This window comes from Medicago sativa, chromosome 8, assembly GCF_051527215.1.
Source record: "Medicago sativa cultivar Bolivia chromosome 8, Bolivia_mono, whole genome shotgun sequence".
NCBI classification, from domain to species: domain Eukaryota; kingdom Viridiplantae; phylum Streptophyta; class Magnoliopsida; order Fabales; family Fabaceae; genus Medicago; species Medicago sativa.
In genome coordinates this window covers 80,983,995-81,010,278 of record NC_140756.1, presented here as the reverse complement: position 1 = coordinate 81,010,278, position 26,284 = coordinate 80,983,995, and the positions used below count along the sequence as shown (strand labels likewise).

The following is a 26,284-nucleotide window of genomic DNA, read 5'->3' as shown; positions in this document are numbered from 1 at the left end:
GACTGCTATTTGATGATATTTTGCTAAGATAAATGATGATGTTTATGTATTTAATTATAGTTGTTAAATTATAAGATGTTTATGTTGTTAAATGTAATTTATGATTTATAAGCTTAATATTATTGTTTGAGAAATCTCACCCCTTCTGCGTATATGTTGCCTCGACCGTGGGTAATGTGCAGGTAATAAAGACTAGCTGTGTTCGTGAGTAGACTCCTCACATCGTGTCTAGGATGCTCTGATACGTAACGGGATGGGGATTTTAATACTATTTTCTGTTCCTTTACGTATTGCTTTTGAAGTTTAAGAATTATTTTTGAACTAAGATTTATGAAACTCTTATGATGAGGCCTGCATGCCAAAGACTTTTATGTTGTTGAACTAATTCCGCTGCGAAGTTTTAAAGATTAAGTTGAATAATTTTGAAGGATAAATATTTATTTATTCAATTTATGATTTTTATGAAATGTGACATTCCGTTTACGATGAATACTCTGATTTATTTACGAAATTTTTACGTTGGGAAAACGGGGTGTTACAAAGGTGGTTTTGGTGATGGGTTTGAGTTTCAAGTAAGAAATTTGATTGTTGTGGTGAGGATTGATGAAGAAATTGAGGTTTTTGGGTTAGGGTTTGGGGTTACACGAAGTTGGTAATTTTGTGGGTAGTGATGGATGATTGTTGTTTTTGATGGGTGGATTGGGTTTGGGGTGAAGTTTAAGGTTGATTTGGTTTAGAAATGGAGGTTTGAAGGTTGGGGTTCAAGTGTATATGGTTATAACCTTTGACAAAAATGTGCTTATTGAACGATAACATTGACTCAAGTGCATATGATTATAACCTTTGGCAAATAGGTGCTTAATGAACCTTAGCATTGATTCAAGTGTATGTGATCATAACCTTTGACAAAATGGTGCTTAATGAACCATAACATTGATTCAAGTCAAATGAGTGTTTTCTCTCATGTGAAAGGTCATATAATGCACTATAAATGTTTGGCATTAATTTGGAGACAATTTGGACAAAATTTTGTTACATTAGCAACATAATTCTCCATCATTCTCTTACTCTAAAGCATCCATCAATTCTCTAATGCATAAGTGGATTGCTAGAACCATAAATATGTAAAATACTGTTAGGAGATACGTTTGGTGTGATTGTGCAATACACATCAAGGAACTCATAGTATCATGAAGGGGATTCACTGGTCATTCTTATTGCATCCAATATACAGTTATTGGTGGGGGCAAATCGAACCTAAATGTTAGTGTGACAACCTCATGCGCTTTGAGTTTTACATGCATAATCATTAAACTTTTCAAGTTTCAAGTGCAATAGCCTCTTCCCAACAATCAAGATATACTAGACAACAATCTTTGGAATTTATGTGCACACTTCATCATATTCATCTTCATAATCTTCTTGGTCAAATTATTACAGCAGACCCCTAACACAAGTTCTAACAACTACTGATATTAAGTATTAGATTCGAAGTTTTTTTTAAGAGAAACATATCATAATAATTCGAAGCATAGCATGAAAGTAAATAATCAAAATCTAGCACAACTCGAGTACAATTAGTTAGTTTAAAATCACGCTCTCTTTAACGCACATCAACACACTCTTTTGAATAGTGTGTTGGGACGTGTTCTTAACATTATTCAGAAATAAAATTTTGTTTTAAGAAGGGCAAATAATAGAGCAGAAGAATAAAGTATCGTGGAACAAACAAGACCAAACACAAGAGTGATAATTTTCGTTCGTGTTCCTCGTTGCCTATTCAGTGTGGAATGCAACCAATATATTATGAGAAATGATATTTGTACAACCACTTTGTGACAACTTCTTGACAACTTTATCTCTCATACTCACATTATGCCACTTTGTGACAATTTCTTGACAACTTTATCTCTCATACTCACATTATGCTTTTATTCACTCTCTTCTTTTTTCTCTTTCCATTGTTTTTGACCAATGAAAAGTGAGAAAAAAGAAGTTGTCACAAAAGCTGTATCAAATAGTTATTCAAATATCACTACTCATATATTATTATAACTATAATAACAATGTACAATATACACTACAGTAACTAAACTCACATGTTATTATTATTAAAACTCAATAGGGATATTGTATATTATATGGAGAGTCGGGTTCGAACCCCAGACACTCAACTTCTCCACGGTTAATTGTAGGCTTAATTGAACTCTTGATCCTTTAACTAAATTCTTTTTTTCAAATTGGTCCTATAACTTTTAAAAGTTTCATTTTGGTCCTTTATATGTGTTTAAGTCAGTCAATTTGGTCCTATTTCGTTAATTTTAACTCCCTAGAAAAGGAGACCGTTGGATAAAGGAGGTCCATCAGATTTAACTGTTTATAACCAACACCTAATTTATTCTACTTTTCTTCATCTTCTTCCCTCATCTTCATCTTCATACAACATTCATCAATCTACTTGGGCAATTCAAAGTTTGAATTGTTGAAAAGGCAACCATAAGGACAATTTAAAGAGAACAAGAGAGCTTATGCTCACATAAGAGATCTGACAATTTGAAGATTATGCGTCAGACTTTGGCTTTTGGATGTAAGTAGATAATATACATCATAACTCAAGAAATCAAGAAATGACTGTAGGTATTTATGTCACTTGGTTGCATATAGTAAAAGGTACTGAAAGACCACTTAAGATATATAGTGACATAATTTATTTATATAGTTGTTCAACAACGTTTATAAAGTTCATTGCCTTTTAGATTATTGTTGTTGAATGATAGAACAAGTAAAGACAAACTTTATGCTAGCTGATCCACTAATCAAAGACATGACACATAAGGTCTTTCATATGGTTGTTGTCATTAAGGATGTCTTGGATTAGTGGGAGTCTCTTAGTTTATGTCTATAATTTTGTTTTTGGTATTGATACTGACTTTATGTTTTGATTTTATGCAGAAATAAAGTTCATGGGTTTATTTTGTTATAATCATTTCTGTATCATTTTGTGCAAATACTAAATTTGCAAACTTCAGTTTGATCTCACTAAAGTTTTCAGTTGGATCAGTTGGAAATATGCATGATTTAGAGATCACATTACATGAAATTTCCATGCCACTCATCCATATCAAGCTATGTCATCAAGTGCATTGATATGGTGGTCGTCGGGGTTCCGTCACGTTATATGTCAGTGACGACGGCCGCGGTGGTCCCCATTATTAATGTATGAGGTGGACCAGATTGTACTGTTGAAATCTAAAGATAAATAACATTCGAACGCGCGCCTAAAGAATTCTGGTATAATTATTATGATATGTAGCCCAAGTGGGAAATCATTGGAATATTTTATTATTTAATAATATTCAAATATCATTATGTGGGCAAATATCGTAATAATAATTATATTAGTTATTTATCAATTTAGAGCCTTAGGGTCCGTTTGGTGCGCATGATATGATAGAGATAGGATATGATTAGAAAATGGATAAAGATATGATATGATAGTGACATGATAAATACTTATCTTATCATACGTTTGGTGCACATTTGTTATTGACATGGCAAGAAAAGATTAACAACACTGCACCATATTCATCTCCTACATCATTCTATCATACCAGATTCACGGTCTTTGACCACAGTCGCCGAGCCTCCATCTTCGGCCGACGAAACACCTCACCCTAAACTCCTAACTCCACCAACTGTGAAGCCGCCGCCACCACTTCACGTGCAACAACCAATTGGAATTGATTAGGGGAAAAAATTCACATCCTTTAATTTTTTTTATGGCCAAAATATGAAATTGTATTAAAATTGATACCTCCACACCAGGCAACATATAATCCTAATCTCAAGATAACATTCATTCCGTAAAGTGCCATTTAAATATGCCAAATCCTATAACCAAATCCTATAACAAAAAAGAAACACTAAATCGTTCATCACAGCAATTTGAATATGCCTTCATTGAAATCAATTGCTTCATTGAAATTAATTGCTTCGTTGAAATAAAATTCTTCATCCTTCCATTAATTGAATTTGCAGAGAGAATGAAAGAGTATGAGTTGTGAAGTTCTTCATATCAATTGAAATCAGATCGAGAATTGACATGTGTTGCCAATTCAAATCGATTGGGAAGAAAGGCAGTGGAAATAAATTGTTGGAATTGAAATGTTGGAACAAGGAAATTGGGAAAAAGAATAAAAAAATAACAAAATATGAAGAAATAGAAGTGGTGGTGGGGATCGAAGGATGTATTGTGGTGAACATAGGATACGCTTGTGATAAATATATGCTACCATGTTGCTAACCCACCAAAAACTAAGGATAAAAATAACAAAGGAGGAGTGGGATATGATAAGAAATAGGTTAAACTTATCCTTTCCTGTTGGTGCACCAAACGACGGATTGACTCCGGATAGGATATTCTAATCATATCATGTCTTTTTATCATGTGCACCAAACATGCTCTTAATTGATTAGTTTAGAGCTTTAATTGATTAGTGATCAAATTAAGTAATAAGGCTAATTAGATTTCTATTTTGGATAATTAATTATTTAATTAGTTGATATGGACTCAACATGAGTGGATGTCCGGATGGCCCATTAACGGAATAATGGGAAACCCTAATGGCCATCCAATATAAAAGAGGCTATGGTCCTCAATATACCGTACACGGCAAAACTCTCTCTTCTCCCCATCTGAAGAGAACTTGAGGCATAAATGTACCGGTTGAGGAAGAACCAAATCAGCCGCCGCTAACCTATGTCATGTATTTCAGATCGCTGTTTCTCCTCATCTTTGTTGTTGTGAGGGCTGCCATCAAAGCTTATCCAGGTATTCCTAATACCTAATTCTTAATATTCTTGATAAATCAAACATGTCGTAGATCCGATCATATAATCATGTTCAATGTTTTGTTTGCTTCCACTATTGATTCATGATTATTGAACATGTTTTATGAAATCTCTTTTTATTAAGACCTAAATTTCCAACATAATGATGATGGAGGAAAAACTTGGGCTGACCATGCATTTAGTGGTGAGAGGTGGAAACCTAGGTGGGAGTGGGACAAAGCACGTACACAAGTTGTTCAACTCAAGGTTAAGATAGACAAATTTTTGGTGGAAAATATGTTGGATTAGAGGACTGTAGATCATCACTGTTATTGGATGGGGAAGTTATGATCGCAACGAGAGCTTCAAATTTGAAGGTCCCGCACATTAAAAAGTACAACAAAAAGGAAATGCAATTTTAGAGAGAAATTGTCCTACTACACTAACACCTCATTTTCTTGAATATCCTCCTGTGATTATTTAATTCCCACGAGTACATATTACCCATTAAATAACATAAAGCATTACACATTGATGTTATTTTTAGGGTCATGCTAACAATTGCATTTGGAGCATTGTTTAAAAAATTCATATCAAAGAAATTTTGTTTTTTTTTTGTCGAAATTTGAACCCCAAACTTTGCATATATTATACATTATCCTACCAAGTTACAAAGAAATTTTGTTTTGTAAATACATGTCAAACACTTGTCGAAGTAATAAATACATCAATTCTTATAAAAAAAATTCTCTTTTCATTCCTTAAACAATATTAATCTTAAAACACATGTTGTTTTCTTATTTTCAGCAAACTCACAACATAATACATAAATTCATCATAATTGATACTTTCTGCTTCTTTACTATTTTGCTTGGCTAATTCCTTTTCTCATAAAGTACCAAGTATTTGGAAGTTTTACCCTATACCCCTACATCTTTACCTTCACCCCTACAAATTATAAAAAAATCCATTATCACCCTTTTATCATATAACTTTTTGCACAATTATTTTTCACCCTCACTTTCAACATTTCCAAATCCATATGAGTTCACCCCCACATGCATGTATTTTCTGGAAACGTTTTTTCAACATTCCCGGTTATAATTTTTGTCCCAAAAGCAATGAAAACTATTCTGTAAATTCATTTTATTATTGTTTAAATCATCGATGCCATGGAACCCATGGTTAAATGCTTAATTCTACATTTGTAAGATTGTAATCAATCATGGAGTCGATGACTTATTTTAATTGATTTTGGCATGAAAGAGAACAATATTACCGGGTATTAGATTTACATAAAAACGCTAATCAAATAAGGAATGCATCAAAACACGGCAAATGAATACAAATGCTAATCAAATATTTGGTGGGTGTGGAAGGCGTTAGGCTAGGGGGTGAGGAAGATAGTTGGGTGTAGATGCCGGATGAGGGAGGTGGTTTCTCGGTGAGCTCTACTTATAGATTTTTAGAGGAGGTTTTGATTATTGATGAAGGGTTGAATACTCTAAAGGAGGAGGTGTTTCCGAACCTTTGGAAGAGTGCCGCTCCTTCCAAGGTTGTGGCTTTCTCTTGGATAGCTATTTTGGATCGCATTCCAACGAGATCAAACCTAGAGGTACAACGTGCTTTACCTCCTGGGGTGCCTAATACTTGCGTGTTATGCGGGATGGGGGAGGAGACAACGTCACGTCTCTTTTTGCATTGTGAGGTGGCTTCGTTGATTTGGCGCAAGGTCTTGAATTGGCTTGGTATAAATGTTATTACTCCTCAAAATCTTCTTGGTCACTTCGCTTGTTGGACCAGGGAGGCAAACTCGAGATATTGCGGAAAGCCTTTTGGTTGATTTGGCACGCTTCGGTTTGGATGATTTGGAAGGAGAGGAATGCCCGTATTTTTAAGAACCAATTTAAGTCTTTTGACGAGGTCGTGGATGACATCAAAGCGGTGTCTTGGTGTTGGTCTCTGTCGAGACTGAGAATTACCTCTTGCCTTTTTTACGAATGGTGTTGGAACCCGCAAGAGTGTTTGAGAAGGTGCTGACACAGGGGGTTAGGGGAAGCTTCTGTTCTGGTGTGGCAGGTTTTGGTGGAGGTTTGTGTTGGTTTTTGCAGCTGCTGCCGTATGGTCAGTATGGTCGTGTCCCCTAAGGAAAGCTACTGCTGTTTTGGGCTATTGGAACAGTTGGTTTTTTTTTTTGGTTGGTGGTCTTTGTTGTTTGTTTTTGTAGCGTTTTGGTGCTTAGCTAGTGACACTGTCTTGTTCATTTTAGTTTGGCATTAGTTTCTATGAGGTTTTTTTATTGAGTTGGTGTATTGGTGTTGTAAGGTCCTTGTTTTTAGGCCTTGCTTGTACTCTTTTTCCTCCTATTGCGGGCTTTGCGCGTCTTGCGCTTGCCTCGCTTATTAATATATGTTGCCTCGAGGTCTCATGTTCGATTCTCTCTGGTGCCAATTTAGGTGGGCTAGTTTAGCTTCTTCAAAAAAAAAAATATATGTTGTTTAAAAAAAAACGCTAATCAAATAAGGAATGCATCAAAACACAGCAAATGAATACTCATGATTAGCGCAACAAAACAAATTTATGATTAACGAACAGAACTAACAAATTCATGATTAAATCACTATATTGAGATGATGATGATGGAACATGATGAAAACCCAGACAAACTGAAAACCCTATAATCTCTTTTTCGGACAATCAAACAAAATAAAATGCTGATAAATCCTCTAAAAAAAACTGAATTTTTTTAATTTTATAAAAGGGTAAAATAGGACGTTCATATAAAATGTAGGGGTGAAAGTATAACTGTATGGGTATGAGGTAAAATTTCCCAAGTATTTGCCATATTTGGGTCTAACTTTATTTCTTTTGGGCCTAGTATAGCTTCCCGGGGCCCTCTTAGCCAATGACAATCTAAAATTCCATCTTAAAAAAAACACCCCACCCACCCCAACTAATATTAAGTGTTATATTCATTTTTTTTAACCCTCCGTATTTTAAGAGAAATGTATCATAAAAATTCGAAGTTTAGCCAAAAAATAATCAAAATGTAGCTCAACTCGTTTTCTTTTGAATAATTCATCATAAAAGAGTTCGTTAACTATTTGAATACAATTGATTTAGAATCACGCTCTTTAACACGCATCAACACATTCTTTAAGATAATGTGCTGGCACGTGTTGTTAACATTATGAAAATTGCTTTTCTGACATCAACAACTTTCTAATAACACATGGAAAATACTAAATTACCCCAGCGGCAGTTAACTACCGCACATATCCGACAACAGTTAACTACCGCTGGCTTCAGCTGCAGTTAACTACAGCTGTCTTACAGCTGCTTTGCTGCACTTAAGTGCAGTTTCAGATGTGATTTTACGTGTTTCGATCGAAAAATTAAAATTAATCGAGACTTAGTCGGAATGTTACGAAACTTTATAGATACCTCAATAAAAATATTTGTTTAACACACTTTTAAGATAATGTGTTGGCATGTGCTCTTTACATTATTGAGAAGGCAAATAATAGAGCAGAATAATAAAGTATGGTCGAACAAACAAGACCAAAGAGAAGAATAATAATTTTGGTTCGTGTTCCTCGTTGCCTATTCGGTTTGGAATGCAACCAATATTATAACGAGAATAAGAGTAACCAACCAAACTCACATCATGTTATTAAAAGTTCCATTCCACTCCACCTCGTGGTAGTTGGTTGTTCTTTCTCGTATCACAACAACAACAACTTCAATCTCATCATCATTTCTGAAACCGAATTTGGGAAATTCACTCAAATGGACCCATCTATTTCTCAGTGGATCCGACCATTGGTTGCTGTCACTGTTGGTTCCTTAATCGCATTCAGAGCTCACAGGAAAAATTCCCTCAGCACTTCTGGTGCACTTGCTGGTTTCTTCGTTATGTCTCTTCACGTTTTTGTTGGATTTAGGTAGTAACTAATTAATCATTCATTTCATTAATTACTATCATAATTAACAAATCTTTTTTGTTGTTTAATGGTTATTCATTCATTCATTCATTCATTTTCAACAAGGTTTGCGGCTATGATATTTGCTTTCTTTTTCACTTCGTCTGCACTCACAAAAAAGGGACAAGATACGAAGCGGTTGATTGATCCTGAATTCAAACAAGGTGGACAACGAAACTGGTATTTGTTTCTTTCCCTTTTCTATGTTCCCTTTTTTGCTCTTTTTCTTTTATTTTACCTTGTCTTGAGTTATACTACTACATTCATAGTGTTTATTAATTTTCTTTATGAAACAAACAATGTATTTATTGCATTCACAAGTGTAGAATTGATTAAACTTGTGCGGATGGATAGGGTTGACTTTGTCTCTACAATGGAATATAACTTGAGGTTAGATTTTGGAGTTTTTTTTACTATAAGATGGATTCAATTCAACCCACTTACATAAATGTATCCAACAATTGGACCCCCCCGCTGGTGGACGATTGTATTGATCCTGAATTAGTCCGTTTGTGGGCCGGATACTGAATTTTCAAAAAAATAAATAAATAAATATATCCAAGTCTAAGATCACCATTCGTTCAACTTAGTTTTATTATAATCAATATTACAGGATCAGTTCATTCGAAATCAATACTTTTCACGTAGAACTAAACACACACACACACTTATACATCTCCACTTTTGCATAGGAACGCTAAAAATTCTAATTAGGGTACTCTCTACAGGGTGAATCAGTACAAGCCACATTTTAGTACTTGTGGGATATATACATAAAAAAGCTAAAACTTGGATGCATTCTTTGACTTGGATATTTATACAATAATTGCAACAATTTTCTTTTGGTGTTCAGTTTGAGTTTGGCATCGCTAAATTGATTGAGGGATGGTTTTTTTGTCACATTATGGTGAGGCGGTTGACCTGAATTTGGTATAAATTTCCCTACTGTTTTTTTCAGGATACAAGTTCTGGCCAATAGTGGCATTGCCTCTGTTCTGATTGTAGCTTTATGGGTACTAACAGAAGGGAAGGATCAGTGCATGAACTCTAAAGACTCGGCTCTAATTACCGCTCTCATTGGTGGTGTTATTGGCCATTATTGCTGCTGCAATGGAGACACTTGGTCTTCTGAGCTTGGAGTTCTCAGTAATGATCGGCCTCGTCTAATCACAACCTTCAAGGTGAATAACCTCTTTGTTTAAGCAACAACATTATTGAATCTTCATCCTTCTATTCCTAATTTGCATTTACTAATTAGGTCAACTTGAACACAGCTCTATGTTCAGTTGTAGCAGATAGAGTGGTTGATGTTCATTAATTTGCTAGGAATGTACTCAAGAATATTAATCAAAACATCCCTGGAACATTCAACTAATGTGTTCGATTTAGATTCTAAACTGCGAGTAATCTTGGTAATTTTTAAAAAATCACTCTTGTTCAATTTTGATAAAAAATCACAGCTTAAATATGTTTTTGGTCTTCGAAATATAATTCTTTTTTGGTACTTGTTTCGTAATTTGTGATTGTGTGGGTGTGGGACATTGAAAGGGCTGGGTCATTAGGAGTGAGCAGTGATGTCTTTTTACAATGTCAAAAACATTCCCCTTCCATTCCATGACAATGTAACAACCCTGATCCGAACCTTAATAAAGGATCCACAAATTCTCAATTTTGTTTTTAAGCTTAAACTGCTCGGGGGGATTTTTAAATTCCTAACCTCCCTCAAATGATTCCTCACATTCTGTTCTTTTAATTGATTCTGTCATATTAGCAGTTTACAAGTATTAGTTTTTCACATAAAGTGGTTGATACTATGAGCATTCGCGTAAGTCACATTCCTATTGGCTAGAGACTAGAGTTAACAAAACGCTACCTTAAAATGCCATGCTGCCACAAGTGGCTTATAAGTTATAACATCTGTGGATCTCGAAATAGAGAAGTTCAATTAAAAAAATTTATGCTAAATTTCAGAGATATGACAAATAGCAATATTATTAATTTTTATATTCTTTTTGTTGATATTTTATCAGCCTGTGAGGAAGGGTACAAATGGTGGTGTGACAAAAACAGGACTTCTAGCAGCTGCAGCTGGTGGAAGTGTCATTGGAGTGTCATATGTTCTTCTAGAACTTTTGACAATCAGGTGTGGGTCTGATAGAATTCTCAAGCAACTATTGGTCATACCCCTCACTACCGTGGCAGGACTATGTGGAAGTATCATTGACTCTCTATTGGGCGCAACATTGCAATTTAGTGGATTCTGCTCTATTCGCCAGAAGGTAAATTTTGATACACCTTTTTCTCATATTGGCATTACATTACATTTGAACAAAATTCAATGGCTTTAGATATTTGATTCTGAAATTCATCCCTCTATGTTGTAGGTTGTTGGAAATCCAGGACCAACCGTTAAAAAGATTTCAGGTCTCAGTATTCTTGACAACAATGCAGTGAACTTTGTGTCAATACTATTGACCACAATTTTAACTTCAGTCGCTTGTTTGTACATATTTTAATTTCATGACACGAGCAGTTCTGTAGCTGAAACAATGTTCGAGAATTCAAAATTTGTAATCGGATGATAGAATAGGGCAACCTCCTATCAAGCAAGTCTTTGAAAGGAGGAAGCCAAATAAAAGGGCAGCATAGGGCCCTTGTGATTTAATTCTTGTATCCATATCTGGTTCTAGTTCTATCGTCCTGTGTAGATTTCGAAAGTAGATTACGCCAACATTAGAGTGACATCTTTGCGATAATAATAATACCTTTTTAAGATACAAATATAAAACATGAAGAGGATGACGATGCATGGCATTGTTAGGATATCCCAAAAAAAATTTGTGCTAGCCCAAATTTATTTTTTTGTCTGCAAGTTATCAACTCTATCTGAATATAAAGTAGGAAAATGCATAGAGTAAAAATCTTGCACTTCAAGGCTTAGTGGGAAGTGGAAGATTCAATTATCCTATATGTTGTGCATTGCCTCAGTTTGTAGGTAGTCACCATCTGCATAATGGTTTTTTCCAATATATCTTGATCTTCCGGATGTTTACTTTCGGAGGTGTATTATTTTCCTATTGATTTTACTGTCCGGAAGTTTACTTCTGAATCAAGACAATTTTTGGTCAGGAAATAAACGTCTAATAATCTCAGGTGTAGTGGAAAAAATTGAGGTGCCAAAAGTCACTCTCAATTTGTAACATAGTACTCTCAAACAATTATACGAATGCTTGTATCATAAGTTATGTCTATAAAAGCATTGAATAAGTTCTTTCAAACATAAATCTGATTCCGTGATGCTCCACCAGAAATAACCATGGCACAAAGACTCATGAAAAAAGAACAATAAGAATAGAAGACTTGGAACTCCACCTTTCTAAAAAATCAGATTTTCAGTTGCGTCGACAACAACAATCAAGATTTACCCCTCTAAATAAGATGGACTACAACAAACATCGTTATAATATTCTATCATACGTACCCAACTCATTAATCTTTATGTTTGAAAAAACTTTCTTAGTAATTTATCTTATTGTTTTTATGTCTTTCTTTATCTCTGGTGATTTAATAGCTCTCGGTCTGATCTACTCTCTTTACTACATAATCTATATGTTTTACTATGTATATCCGGTCACAAGCCTCTATAAAGGAGAGGCAATTGTCGGTCAATGTAAAACTTAGTCGAGTATTTATGACATAAGAAACTCTAATTTTTTGGTTGTATACTTCCAAATTGAGTAAATAGGCAATTCCCCCCCCCCCCCCCCCCCCCCCCCCCCCCCGAAATTGCAAGTTTGTCAAATACCCCCTGTAGTTAACGAAACATCAATTACCCCCCTGAAATTGCATAACGTTAATCAATTTACCCCCTCCGTCAATTTTTCTGTTAACTGTTTACGGTTATGATCAATTACCCCCTTGAAATTGAAAAATTAAAAAAATATTCTGGAAAAATGAAAAATCAATAAAAAAAAATTGAAAAAAATATTAAAAAATTCTGGAAAATTGAAAAATTAATAAAAATGAAAAAAATCTGGAAAAAATAAAAAAAATCTGAAAAAATTAAAAAAATCTGGAAAAATTAATAAAAATAAAATAATCTAATAAAATGAAAAAATTCTGAAAAAAATAAAAAAGATTAAAAAATTCTTGGAAAAAAATAAAATTTCAAAATTTCTAAAAAAATTAAAATTCTGGAAAAATGAAATTTTCGAAATTTTAAATTTTAATGAAATTCTGGAAATTCTCGAAAATAAAAATTATGGAAAATAAATTTTAATGAAATTCTGGAAAAAAGAAATTTTCGAAATTTTCATTAGTATTTCTCAAAAAATTTCCGGGAATTTTTGTGTATTTATAAACCGAGAATAAGGGAAAAAATATGTGTATTTATAAACCGAGCTTAGGTTTTTTATGTATTTTTCGAAATTTTCATTAGTATTTTTTCCGGGAATTTTTGTGTATTTATAAACCGGGAACTTTTTGTGTATTTATAAACCGAGAATAAGGGAAAAAATACACTGAAAAAACCTAAGCTCGACATATATACTACTCCCTCCGTCCCGGAATAACTGACCCATTTTCTAAAAAAAAGTGTCCCAAAATAACTGACCCATTTCAATTTTCAATACAACTTTCATCATTCCCAATACAATATAACACTAAATAATACTACTTTTATCATTCCCAATACAATATATTCCACTTTCCCCTTTATTTATACACTTTTCTTAATCTGTGTGAAAAACCAAAGTAGGTCAATTATACCGGGACGGAGGTAGTAATCAAAATTTCGGAATTTCGAAAAATACATTTTTTCCAGAATTTCGAAATTTCGACATATATACTAATCAGAATATTTTTTATTTTCCAGAATTTTTTCATTATTTTTCATTTTATTAGATTATTTTATTTTTTTAATCATTTTTTATTTTTATTAATTTTTTCAGAATTTTTAAATTTTTTCAGTTTTTTTTAATTTTTCCAGAATTTTTAAATTTTTTCAGATTTTTTTTATTTTTATTAATTTTTCCAGATTTTTTTAATTTTTCAGTTTTTTTTTCAATTTTTTTTATTGATTTTTCATTTTTCCAGAATTTTTTCAATTTTTTTTAATTTTTCAAGTTCAGGGGGCATTTTGCACATAAGTGTAAAATTTCAGGGGGGTAATTGATCATAACTGTAAACAGTTAACAGAAAAATTGACGGAGGGGGTAAATTGATTAACGTTATGCAATTTCAGGGGGGTAATTGATGTTTCGTTAACTACAGAGGGATATTTGACAAACCTTGCAATTTCGGGGGGAAATTGCCTATTTACTCCTTCCAAATTTCTTGTGAGGTGGGAAAGTTGGGGGCTTCTATACTTATTTGCATTTCAAGCTTGTACTGCTAGCTCAACATTGTTGACGATTGAAAGTAAAATAAAATACAAAAAGGCCAATGTTGGCGAACGTTTTCTAATCTAAGAGTTATATTCAAAAAAAAGAGTTGTATTAATTAATGTACTTCAGTCTCTTTCCTTCTTTATTTTATTGTCCTACGTTCCAAAAATGAAGTTTCAAACTTGACCGTGGCCTGTACTTGTCCCATTTAAAATGTTATTTCTTCATGCCACTCTCCTAATCTAAACTTTGAAGGTTGACCAAAGGTTGTACACTTGTACCAAATGTTATAATTTGCTCTAGCAACATTACTCTCATGCCAGAGAAATGATATTTTGACAACCACTTTTTGACAATTTTTGCACAACTTTCTCTCTCATACTCACATGATGTTGTTATTCTCTCTCTTTCTTTTTCTCTCTCCATTGTTTTTGACCAATAAGAAGTGAGAAAAATAAGTTGTCAACAAAGTTATCATCAAATGGATGTCAAAATATCATTACTCGTTATGTTAATATATATTTTTTCTTCGAAGGGATGCTCGTAGGTCACTAAACCATTTTGCTTGATATTGTAAACTTTATTTTGAACAAGTTTAATTAGCCAAGAAATTTTGAATAAATTTAATTTCAACATAGCAGATGGTCTAGAAATGAAATAATTTACCTTCGAATATGTTTTATGAATGAATTTATAATCAATTTAGTAAAATTCGTAGCTAGAAAGGTTTATTTTCCACTTTTGTTTGAAAGTAAATTTATGTTTGGAAGCACCAAACAAAAAGATCGGAAGCTCCCAAACACCAATCCTGGCACACGTTGAGATATGAGAGAGAACAATGAGATGTAAAACTCTTTTTTTTTTTTTGAAGGAATGAGATGTAAAACTCTTGTTGACCTATTTAATAGAAAAAAGACCAGAACTTTTTATTGTAACCTATTTGGCAATGCAGGCCTTAGTGAATTTTTTTGTCAAAAATAAATAAGCTTCACAGATCCTCCACAATAAATATAGAAATACCACCTTTGTCTCATTTTACATGCTCTTTTAGCATTTTCACATATATTAAGAAAATCATGTATTGTATTTGATATATTTATATTGCATATAGATGTTCCTTAAAGTACATTTTTTTTTATATATAAACGTGTCTGACTCTGATTTCTCACCTTCTCAAACAAATTGCTAATGTTATTAGAAAATACATTTTAAAATATTCTTTTGAAAGGATTTTCAAATAAATAAATGTATTTACTAATTCAAAATGAATATATTTAGAGAGAAAATTTAAAGAGATTATAGATTTGTTTGTTATTGATTGATAAAATGATTTTGATATTTCAATAATTTAAAAATTAATAATTTTAAAAAATAGTTGTCAAAAATAATTTTCAATAGAATATACTAAAAACAATCCCTAAAAAAATAGAATATACTAAAAACAACTTATCATTTATTAAAGATAAGTTTGTAAAGAGTTGTTAATAGTGAGTTTATAGTTAATTATCTTTTTTTTTTTTTACAAAAGTTAATTATATTTGTTAGTTGTTATGATTTTCTCATTTTTATGTGAACTTTAACGTGTAAATAAGGTACGATATATTCATTGTAATTCAATTCTTCAAATCATCAATAATAATATCTGTTTATTCTCTTAAAAAAAAGTTATTTGTTTATTAGTTTACTATACCTTTCTCTCATAAGCTATGTTTGATATTTTAGAAAATATGATACCTTTCTCTCATTTCTGAGTTCTATAAAAATAAAATAAAATATGGTATCAGATTTTCTAAAATATCAAACATAGCTTCATCTCAATATGAAGCCATACCACGATTTTCTAAAATACCAAACATAGGCTACATTTTTATCTCATCTATATGAGTTAATATCATTTGAAACAATTTCTAAATTATTATCAGGATCTTACTTTTAAAGAATATGCATCAAAACTTTCAAAATAATTATTTATTTTACAAAATAAGGCTATATATTTCACGATAGAGTAAGAGTAGTACAAATTCAACTTGTAGAAACTGGTGCAGCATTTGGACCCAGAGAGGGCTCCAGTTCATCAGCCTGCAAAAGAATCAGCTTGTCTTTTGCCGACACAACACAAAAAAGGTTCAACAAATGTCCATTTTTATTGTTCATTTCACACCGTTCTTAATTATTATCATGAAAGTAAATTCAAACGTAGTAAAAATTCCAAGGTGAAAAAGGGGGCCAGTTAGGCCTATGCCTCCTTCAGCATAAAGTATGTTTACAAAGAAAGAAAATCAGGACCATAAGTCAAAAAGTAACACACAAAATGTTACATCTTTATTTTTAATTATTACATAGAAATTTGCATAAATATCACACTTCAAATCACCTTAAATAAATTTGTATCATATATTCGTATGACTGATATTTTTACCATTATATTTATCCATCCTTCTAGCTAGGAGCAGCAGCAACATACCACATCCAAGCAACATTCACATGTCTCATAGCAACAAAAGCAGCAACATAAGGCAAAGAAGCTGCAAATATGTACCAATGAATTAGTTAATTCCCACCAACCATTAAATAAGGCAAAGTGAAATTGATTATTCACAAGAAATTATAAAATTAATGAAAGAAATGAAATTATTAATGTCGAGAAGAAAGAAGCCAAAATGATGTATTACTATTTGGTAAGTGGCGACAACAATAATAACAAAAAATTGTTAATAAACAACAAAAGCAACAATGTTAATTGCTAACTATACAAACCAAAGCATAAAGGCACCCTTTTTCTTCATGGCGTTTGCGAACATGTTTCATATAATTTATCTCTTGGTACATAGGAGGTGCATCCATTTTGTCCTTGTGACTGAAATATGAAGAAGCTACAAAAAATTTAATAACTATGTTGGTGAGGAATAATAAGTTGGTACAAAAACTTGCATAATATATAAAGAGGGTGGAAACCTTCAAGCTAGTTTTTTTTTTTTTTTTTTTTTTTTTTTGCAATTTATGTGATTTGCTAGGCAGGTTATATCTGTCGTTAGGTTAATATTTTTTCAACGTTCATTAAATTTTTCTTACCAACCAATTTTCTTCTCTACTACTACTATTCAATTTTTTTTTTTTGTTGCCTTTCCATATCTGAATGGAGGGTTGCTTGGACTTTGGAATGTTGATGGAAATATAATAAAAACAAAAATATAGCTTAATCATGGTTTGATTATTATGTGTATAATAATGTATAATAATAGAGATAATGACGGTCAAGTTGATGCAATGCACCTCTAACAATTCTCCTCTCCTTTTTTGAATGTTTCCCTCCTTCACTTGATTTCATCATCAACATGTCATTTGGATTCAGCATGTGCATGTTTGGATTTTATTTTGAGAGACAAAATTGTTTCTAACTTATTTAAAGCTTTTACATTCATAGCTAGTTTTCAATCTCAAATTTATTATTCAATTCACATTAATACACTAATTCAACTATCAACTCAATTTCATAAAAAAATTAGTTGATCAAAATCAATTTTCAACACCACAAACTCAAACATTAAAAAAGATTAATGGATAAGATGATGCTCCTCTAAAGATTTAAAACAAAACAAAGAAGTCCAGAAACTTCCAAAGCAAATTTATTTTTTTATTTAAAAAAATTAAAAGATATCACGATGGATTCGCCGAAACCACAATGACTTTGTAATTTTATAAAAACTTTGTAAAATCCCTACAGTGTACTGTGATTTTGTCAAATTCACCGCAAATTCAAATGCATAAAGTGAAATATGAGACCAATTCCCTTTAATCAAATAATTGTTCCTTCACTCATTCTTTTACTATTTCTTTTACCAACCTGAAAATCCGGAGGGAAAATCTAAAGCCTTACATAGTTACATGAGTCTAGTAGAGTTGAGTAGAGTAGGTAGTAAAATAGACAAGGAATGAACATACATGTAAATTTCACTTGGCATTTAGGGAGAAGAGAAGATAGATATGCATAAACATCCACATAGCATATAGTAACCAGTGAATGTAATAGCATATTAACAATGACACTCTTGCATATTAGGAGGGAAAAGTGTGGGCCATGAGGTAACAAAAACTGAACAAAAGGTGAAACAGGTTGTGTTGCTGACACTCTCATATATATAATTGCAATGCATGCACAAATGTGAGCCACCGACACATAAAACACCCCCCCCCCACCACCACTGTAACCTGTTTCCTAATGGATCCTCCAAACAAAACAAAACATCACCTACTCAGCACCACCTAAGCAAAAACAACACAATTTTGAAGGTGTTTGTTGTTTGTACTAGACAAATGATGATATTGATATGATATGTTATGCATTGCATACCCTATTGCCAGTGCTATCTTCAAATTTTAAGAAAACACAAAACACCACTATGTAAATTAGAACCAACCTCTTACAAATCATTCAACAACATTACTCAATGCAATTTCAATTAGCATGCTACCGAGCATGTAGCAGTAGCTGGTTTCACTTGGACTAAAATATCACCGCCACCACCTACGGATTGGACGCTGGTGGCGGCTTCTTCAAGGCGTTCCCATGTTATTCTTCGCCTCTCGGCTACATCACTTGATTTTGAATCTTCCTCTTCGATCTTGCGTTGGCATGCAAGTACGAGTTCCTCGTCCATTTGAGATAGCATCTTTCTTATGTTCTGAGTCAGGTTCAGGACTGCTTGATTCCAGTGATTCTGTGAGTTATGTACAAGTGCTGAGAACACGAGAGGCAGAATCACTTGTCGGTTTTGCGTTATAAGATTCAGGATGTGCTCATTGTTCCATAACAAATGAGCTCGTTCCGCCACCTGAACAATCACAAGAAAATATAAGCTATAATTGATGCTCTTCATAAAAAGAGACATTAGCATCATAGTCATTTAAGTAACTATAAATTGCAAGGTATAAATGTATGCATATGAAATGCTTAGATATTGGAAGAACTCTGCAAGATTCATCTAAGTCTACAAGCTCAAGTTTGAGGAACAGAGATGCTATAGCTTAATTACATTTGAAAACCATTTGTAATCCAATATCCTCATGGATGTCCAGTTTGGATAAACAGTTTGTTTAATTAATCATTATAGCATCAGTACTTATCATATAAGTGCTTGTGTATAAGCTACTTCTATAACAAAAGATAAAATAGGATCAAACTGTTTCCATAAAAAGTTATAAGCTGTTTTCATAAGTTATCCTGGAGAGCTTAGTGAAATTAGCTGAAAACAACTTATGAAATGTCATAGGTTGTTTGCACAAACTCTCCCAAACAGTCTCATAAGTTCTTATGTCAGTAGATGAACTCAAATAAGTCAATCCAAACAGATACTAATGTACAAGGAGGAAATTTAGAATCAGACACAAGAAGATTAGTTAATTAAAAGAGCAACTAGAACGAGGATTGGCTAAGAGAAAACAACCTGGTAATGCGAGCTGGTAAGGCAGCAAGCCAACCGTCGAAACAAAGGCACCATAACCTTCTGGAATTCAGCCATGCTAGTCATCTCCAAAACCTCTTCCAACTCACTCATGAACATTAGCTCCTTTTGGCTATTAGTAACTGGCCAATACTTCAATAGTCCCTTTATCACTGAGCTAACCAATCTTTGATCCTTATCTATGAACTGTACAATGCAATATGTTAACTGCTGATGATAAATACCAATAGATTTGGGTTTGTGCAAAGGAATTAAAGCCTTCCACAAAAATATTTTGTGCTCTTCTTTCAATGGCAAGGCAAATCCACTAATAACACTCCCAAAAATCTCCAAAAGCTCAGCAATTCCATTATGCCGCTCGGTTTCAAAAACAAACCGGTAGATGATATTGCTAACAGATTTCCTTATAAAAGGCCTATGAACCATGAATTTCCCATAGATTCTATGCAGAACTGTTTTCAAACAATCTCTTTCTCTAGGGTCTTCAGAATCAAAAAGGTCAAGTAATCTTAAAACAAAAGCATGATCTACGTGGGATTTTGCAAGCTTCACATCAAGAGAGTTGTAATTGATGAATTGAAGCAGTAGATCATAAACAACTTGCAGGTGAGACCAAGCAGGATCAAACACAGGCTCTTCATCTTCTGTTTCTCCACCACTACTCGAACGAAACTTAGGTGGGAAAACCCTAAACAAATTGGTTGCACACATTTTACACAACGCAGCGATTGCTGGTTCTGTAAATTTTACCAAACCAGATGAAACAAAATCAACAAGGTCTAACAACGTTTGGCGTTTAACATCTTGTTCTGTACAGTTCTTATCAGGATCACTCATATCATAAACTTTGCAGCAAAGGTTCAACTTACTGATAAAAAGGCTTTGTTTCTGTGTATTTGAAACATCTTTAAACGATAGAGAGGGGTCAACTGCTTCTACACCAGCATTCATGCTTGCAGGAAAAACAACAGAAGATACCCTTTTCACAACATTTAATTTGCTTGAAATGGTACTTCCAACATTTGTACACTGAAATACATTTCCAAAACTAGTAGTACTATTGCCAGAATCACTCTTTGCAGAATCTGATGAGTCGGATTTTGGCAACTTCTTAGGCAATTTGCTAAGAATTTGCTTTATCATTGTGGCAATGCTACAAGCCTAACCTACAACACCTGCATCCAATTCATCAAACATCAGTTAATAGAATAAATCTTCCAATATTTAGAAGCTCAAGCTGTGAGAGAGCAGATCAAAGACAGAAAACACTACTCTTTGCACAAGGACATGGTAAAGAAATTGAGGATAGTTCAAAACATAGTATAATTGAAATATGATATATGAAGATATGTTTTGAGTACAAAATTCTAGCCAGATCTAACAATTGTGTATCAATTTGTTCCAAGTGACATGACAAAGTTGAGTACATTTGTATGAATCATAGTAATTTTTCAACCACAAACAACAAGTGAAGATACACTGTTCCTAATACAAGTTCATCTCAACAAATTTTGAAAATCATATGAAGAAGAAAAAAAAGTAAAATCTAGAAAAATAACATGCCAAAAATGAACAGAAATTTTGAAACTTTACATAAAGAGCAAAAATGGGTGGGGAAAACTGAGATCTGGGTGGTATAGTAAGATGAAAGAAAAGATAAAAGCAACCACAACCACAACCACTTGAAGAGCCATTAAAGATGATGTAGCTCACAAGATCCTCACCACACCAGCTATAAAATTTAAAGCTAAAAATTAATGACTATAGGTTCATAACAATTTAGTTAATAGAGAGAGAAAGTGAGTGATGAGAAGGATATAAGAGTAAAATTAACCAACCTGATTTGTGTAAAAGAAAAAGTAAAGGAAACCCAGTTGAGAGAGTGAAAGAAAGTGTGAAACTTTAGGTGTTGGAATAAGTTTAGAACAAGGTTCATAGAAGAAGAAGAAGAAGAGGGGTTTGGTGGTGATGTAGTAAAGAGAGAAAAAGGGAAAATGGTGTGTGTTGAAAAGAAAAGATTAGTTAGATTTGAACATTTTTATGATTCATGATCACAATGGATTGGATCCATGTATGACAATGAATTGAATGGCACTGACCTCAAACTTTGGTTTCTCGATTCAAGAGAATAAACGATGATGGGACATGTTATTATGTTTCTTTTTAATCACAAAAACAAAACACAATCGTAGCTACTACTACGACACAACAACAACAGTCCAATCACCACCGAACCCAACTTCATCTTAACCCTCCCCTCCTAGTCCTCTCTCTCTCTCTCTATTTACACTATTACACTTTACTCAAATATTTCTATTTATAAATAAACTATTATTATTAGGGTCTTGTTAACGAGTGCTCTCGGGGCACTTTTTAAGCATGTTAAATTAAGAAACTAGTATTATTTAAAAATGTTAAAGTTTTCAATTTCCAATACACTGATTGCACAGATTTTCATAAAAAGATGACTATTTGGGGTTCGAAGAAGAATGGAGGTCGAAGTATTAATTGGTTAAATTGGGATAAGATGACTACTTGTAAGGATCAAGGTGGTCTTAATTTCCGTGACCTTGAAGGTTTTAACCTAGCCATGCTAGGTAAACAAGGATGGAAGCTCCTCACAAACTCTTCCTCTCTCCTCACCAGGGTTCTCAAAGCTAAATATTTCCCTAGAAGCGGTTTTTTGGGCGCCAATATTGGCCATAGCCCAAGTTTTACGTGGAGGAGTATCTGGAGCACTATTCCGATGTTATCTCTTGGCTATAGGTGGAAAATTGGTGACGGTAACGATATCAATGTTTGGAAAGACCCTTGGATCCGCACTCGTCAGAATTTGCGGCCTTTCACGATACCGACAAGTAATCTTACCAACATGACTGTCTCCCAGCTTTTCAACCCAACAACCAACACTTGGAATCGAGACTTTATTGCTTCTATCATGAGCACGCAAGATACATCCGATATTTGTAAGATACCTTTGCACTCTCGAACCGACTCTGATACAATTATTTGGAATGCCTCTTCTAATGGCTCATACACAGTCAAATCTGCCTACAAAATGTGCTTGAGTATTTCAAACCAACGATCAAACTATCATGTCTCGGGAGATTGGAAGTTGATATGGTCATTACATGTTCCACCTAAAATCAAACATTTTTGCTGGCGATTGCTTCGTAATTGTTTACCTACACGGTCTAATTTGCAAGGTCGTGGAGTACCTTGTCAGTCAGCTTGTGTTACATGCAATAATAACGACCTAGAAGATGAAATGCACCTTTTTATGCATTGTAAGTTTGCTACTGATTGTTGGAAAGCGGCAAATCTTTGGGGTATGATAGCACCGTACATGACGTCCAGTGGCAGTTTTTCCGCTATTATCTTTGCCATTCTTAAAGCACTTGAGGAAGACAATTGTGCTAGATTTGTAGCTATCTTATGGAGTATTTGGCGCGCGCGTAATGCTTGTTTATGGGAGCAAAAACCAGTCAATGCAAACACATCTTGTGTCATAGCATTGGATATTGTTCGAGACTTCAAGTGGTGCAACCGTCCCGATGATAATGTGCAGTCTGCTACTCCAGTATGGTCTAAACCGCCGACAGATTGGATCAAGTGTAACGTAGATTGCGCCATCTTTGAAGCTGAAGGAAAATTTGGTGTTGGTATTTGTTTTCGAGACAGCCTTGGACAACTTATCCAAGCTCACTCAAAGGTTTTTCCTTCTATTCCAACTGCAACTGAATGTGAAGCTACTGCTATACAACAAGCCCTCCAAATTTCTCTTGATCTTGGCCTTAACCGAGTAGTATTCGAAACAGATTGTCAGCTAGTTGTGAATGCAGTCCTTGGTAATAGCTCCTATGTGAATGAGTTAGGAATTTTACTCTCTAATTGTAGGACTCTGCTTTTTTCTAATGCTAGTTATGCTCTAGCTTATGTTAGGAGACAAGCTAATAGAGTCGCTCATAATCTTGCTCGAGCGTCTATATTACATGCTAGTCCCACTACTTTCTATCATTCTCCATATTGTATTCACTCTATTATTTTGGATGAAATGAAATGAGTTATCTTTCCCTCAAAAAAGATTTTCATAAAAAGAAGTTGCCTTTTAAAGCCCTTAATCAGTGCCCCGGGGCACTAGTTAACATTTCCCTTATTATTATACTATAAAGTCGGTTTAATTTATGGAAATTTTTTGTTTTTTACTTTAGTTTAGCTATGAAATTCATTAAGGATATATAAGTGAAAATTTTCGAATTCGAACACGTGACAACATATAATCACAAATACAAATGATAAATATTTGGGCACACTCACATCAAATAAAAAATTTTAAAACAAAAATAATTAGATCACATCAATCAACATTATTTAGTTTTATTTTCTTTTAATTTTTGCCTTTAATATGAGTGTGCCCAAACATATATCATTTGTATTTGTGTTTATAGAAGAGTTTCTCAAACATAAGTTAGGTTCACAATGTATAAATAAAATAAGTCTTACGTCGTGAACAAATTCATTTTTACTATTGAATCGATAAATCTCATCTTTAAATCTTATAAGATATCATATGATTTATTGATATTACGATGAAAAAAACATACATATTTATCTATGTTAGACAAAGTCATATACGATGAAAAAAACATACATGTTTATCTATGTTAGACAAAGTCGTAAACATATACTTTTTTTGGTGGTGGCCGGAATTCGAACCCCGGACCTTATGTATTTTATGTATTGTCTATAGCAACAAAGTTAAGCTCACGAGGACAGTCATAAACATATACTAGTAGCATATGCAACATTTTTACTATATGAGGCGTAAAGTTTTTATTTATTTATTTATTTTGTTACTTGTTTTGTTCCGGACAAAAAGGTGGACAGTAGTGGGTATGGGTTACGTAAAGTGAAATGGTAGAATTTTAATGCCAAATTTCGAGGCTAGATTTTTGGAATTTGAGAGGGAGGGAGGGAGAGGGAATGAAAAAAGAAGAATGAAATAGGATGGGAAATGGGAATGTAGGAAGAGAACAAAATTTAGAGAATCATAAAAAGTGAGAGACAGAATCACCGCAAACACAAAAGGGAAGAAAAATCAAACAAAAGATATATAGTAGGAAGGAAGCTGTTGAGTGGTAAAAGTATTTGCGGTAATAAATATTACTCCCTCCGTTCCGGAATAACTGACCCATTTTCTAAAGAAAAGTGTCCCAAAATAACTGACCCATTTCAATTTTCAATACAACTTTCATACTTTTATGCCATGGCTGAGAAAATAAATAAAATTTGAAAAAAATACGTAAAATATATAGTAAGTATAGTTTAAAAAAGGATATGGCGAGTAAGAAAAATGTTGACTAAAGATTTTTTTTACTCGTGTAAGATTGACTTTTTTTTTTAATGATGAATGTAAGGATTGACTTGAGTTCATATGAGTGCCAATGCCCAATACACAAAAATATTCGAATCAGAACACAAGTGATTTTCTTCAACTTCTTCAAGAAAAAGAGATTATTATCAGCTTAGATACATGCCCTTGATTTGAATTCACTTGTCGGCATATAACAATGCTAACATCATGCAGTTACACGCAAATTTTTATTTTTTTAATAACAAGAAAATAATATTTTGTTCACATCAAAAAATACTACTTTTGGTCTAAATTATAAATCGTTCTGATCAAAGTATAAAATTAACTATTTAAAAAAATCTCCTTCAAAATCCAATTTTCATAAATACGCTAAAGATGAGTATGGATTAAGGTTTTGCCTCGTCGTATAAATTCTCGCATTTTGATGACACTTTACTGTGAAAATATTTTATTTTTTGAAAGAACTCTACTATGAAAATATAGAAACCACAAATTGTGGCTTCAAGCTAATCGTGAGTTGACTAAATTTTCACCGCATAAACAACATGATGTCTAGATGTTTTGGAGATGAAGTTTTGAAGGATTTTTTATTTTTTGATCAAGAAGAAATGATAAAAACAAAACCAAATTACAATCTCAAGCGAGCAACTCCAAGAGCATCATCCAGAAGGGAATGCTGCAGTTGAGGAGGGCAAAAAATCCAAGACTTTAGATTATCCGAAGAAGAAGCACCATGCTTAGCAAGCCAATTCGTACACTCGTTGTCTTCACGAAGGGTGTGATGAAAATTAACAATCCAATCTCGATGTTGCAGTTGGACAATCTGACTAATCCAATCTCGATGTTGCAGTTTGAAGGATTGAGTGTATATATATAATGTGTGTGTCATTTTTAAAAAATTAAAAGAATTTATGATTGGGGATTATAACACACTTCATCACACTTAATTTATTTTTCAAAAACATTTTATAACATTCTTAATTTAAAAAAGAAAAATAAGCCACTTTCTCTCTCCCCTTGTAAATCACCCACCCTTGTTCCTATAAATTTCCAATAAAAAAAATAAAATTAGTCAATTTACGTTTTTAAATTGCTCTCTATTTTCATATCCTGAATTTTGTTCCTAAGTTCTTTTTTTGAAATTTCGTAAAATTAGCCAACAAAATTTAAGAACGAAGAATTTTGTTATCTATTCGAACAAAAAATATTTAGAAATGAATGAAATTCAATTGAAGCATTTGAATTACATAC

At 33.2% G+C, this 26,284-nt stretch overlaps 3 protein-coding genes and 2 long non-coding RNA genes across 8 annotated transcripts; 3 read left to right on the top strand and 2 right to left on the bottom strand.

Annotated features, from left to right (window-relative positions):
• The first annotated feature begins 6,247 nt into the window (after nucleotides 1-6,247).
• Nucleotides 6,248-6,673, top strand: LOC146902139 (uncharacterized). Its single transcript, XM_085737112.1, has one exon. The coding sequence runs from the start codon at nucleotides 6,248-6,250 to the stop codon at nucleotides 6,671-6,673; it is 426 nt and encodes a 141-aa protein (XP_085593238.1).
• A 1,717-nt stretch (nucleotides 6,674-8,390) lies between these two features.
• LOC146902138 (integral membrane protein (Protein of unknown function DUF92, transmembrane)) lies at nucleotides 8,391-11,508 on the top strand. Its single transcript, XM_085739435.1, has 5 exons — nucleotides 8,391-8,774; nucleotides 8,880-8,993; nucleotides 9,772-9,994; nucleotides 10,844-11,092; nucleotides 11,198-11,508. The coding sequence occupies exons 1-5, from the start codon at nucleotides 8,620-8,622 to the stop codon at nucleotides 11,327-11,329; spliced, it is 873 nt and encodes a 290-aa protein (XP_085595561.1). The 5' UTR covers nucleotides 8,391-8,619; the 3' UTR covers nucleotides 11,330-11,508.
• Nucleotides 11,509-16,082: 4,574 nt separating this feature from the next.
• On the top strand, nucleotides 16,083-17,499 carry LOC146902136 (uncharacterized). Its single transcript, XR_015024241.1, has 2 exons — nucleotides 16,083-16,321; nucleotides 16,641-17,499. It is a non-coding gene; the product is annotated as an uncharacterized LOC146902136 (long non-coding RNA).
• Nucleotides 16,412-17,105, bottom strand: LOC146902137 (uncharacterized). Its single transcript, XR_015024240.1, has 2 exons — nucleotides 16,955-17,105; nucleotides 16,412-16,722 (listed from the first exon to the last, which is right to left on the bottom strand). It is a non-coding gene; the product is annotated as an uncharacterized LOC146902137 (long non-coding RNA).
• A 637-nt stretch (nucleotides 17,500-18,136) lies between the features above and the next one.
• Nucleotides 18,137-21,917, bottom strand: LOC146902135 (serine/threonine protein phosphatase 2A 57 kDa regulatory subunit B' kappa isoform-like). Of its 4 annotated transcripts, none has more exons than XM_085739431.1 (3): nucleotides 21,498-21,917; nucleotides 19,642-20,834; nucleotides 18,137-19,029 (listed from the first exon to the last, which is right to left on the bottom strand). In XM_085739431.1, the coding sequence occupies exons 2-3, from the start codon at nucleotides 20,800-20,802 to the stop codon at nucleotides 18,658-18,660; spliced, it is 1,533 nt and encodes a 510-aa protein (XP_085595557.1). In that variant the 5' UTR covers nucleotides 20,803-20,834; nucleotides 21,498-21,917; the 3' UTR covers nucleotides 18,137-18,657. The 4 variants fall into 4 exon arrangements, with proteins under 4 accessions (XP_085595557.1, XP_085595558.1, XP_085595559.1 ...); XM_085739432.1 differs by having other exon boundaries at nucleotides 21,759-21,917; XM_085739433.1 differs by lacking the exon at nucleotides 21,498-21,917 and adding an exon at nucleotides 21,253-21,406.
• Between the last annotated feature and the right edge of the window lie 4,367 nt (nucleotides 21,918-26,284).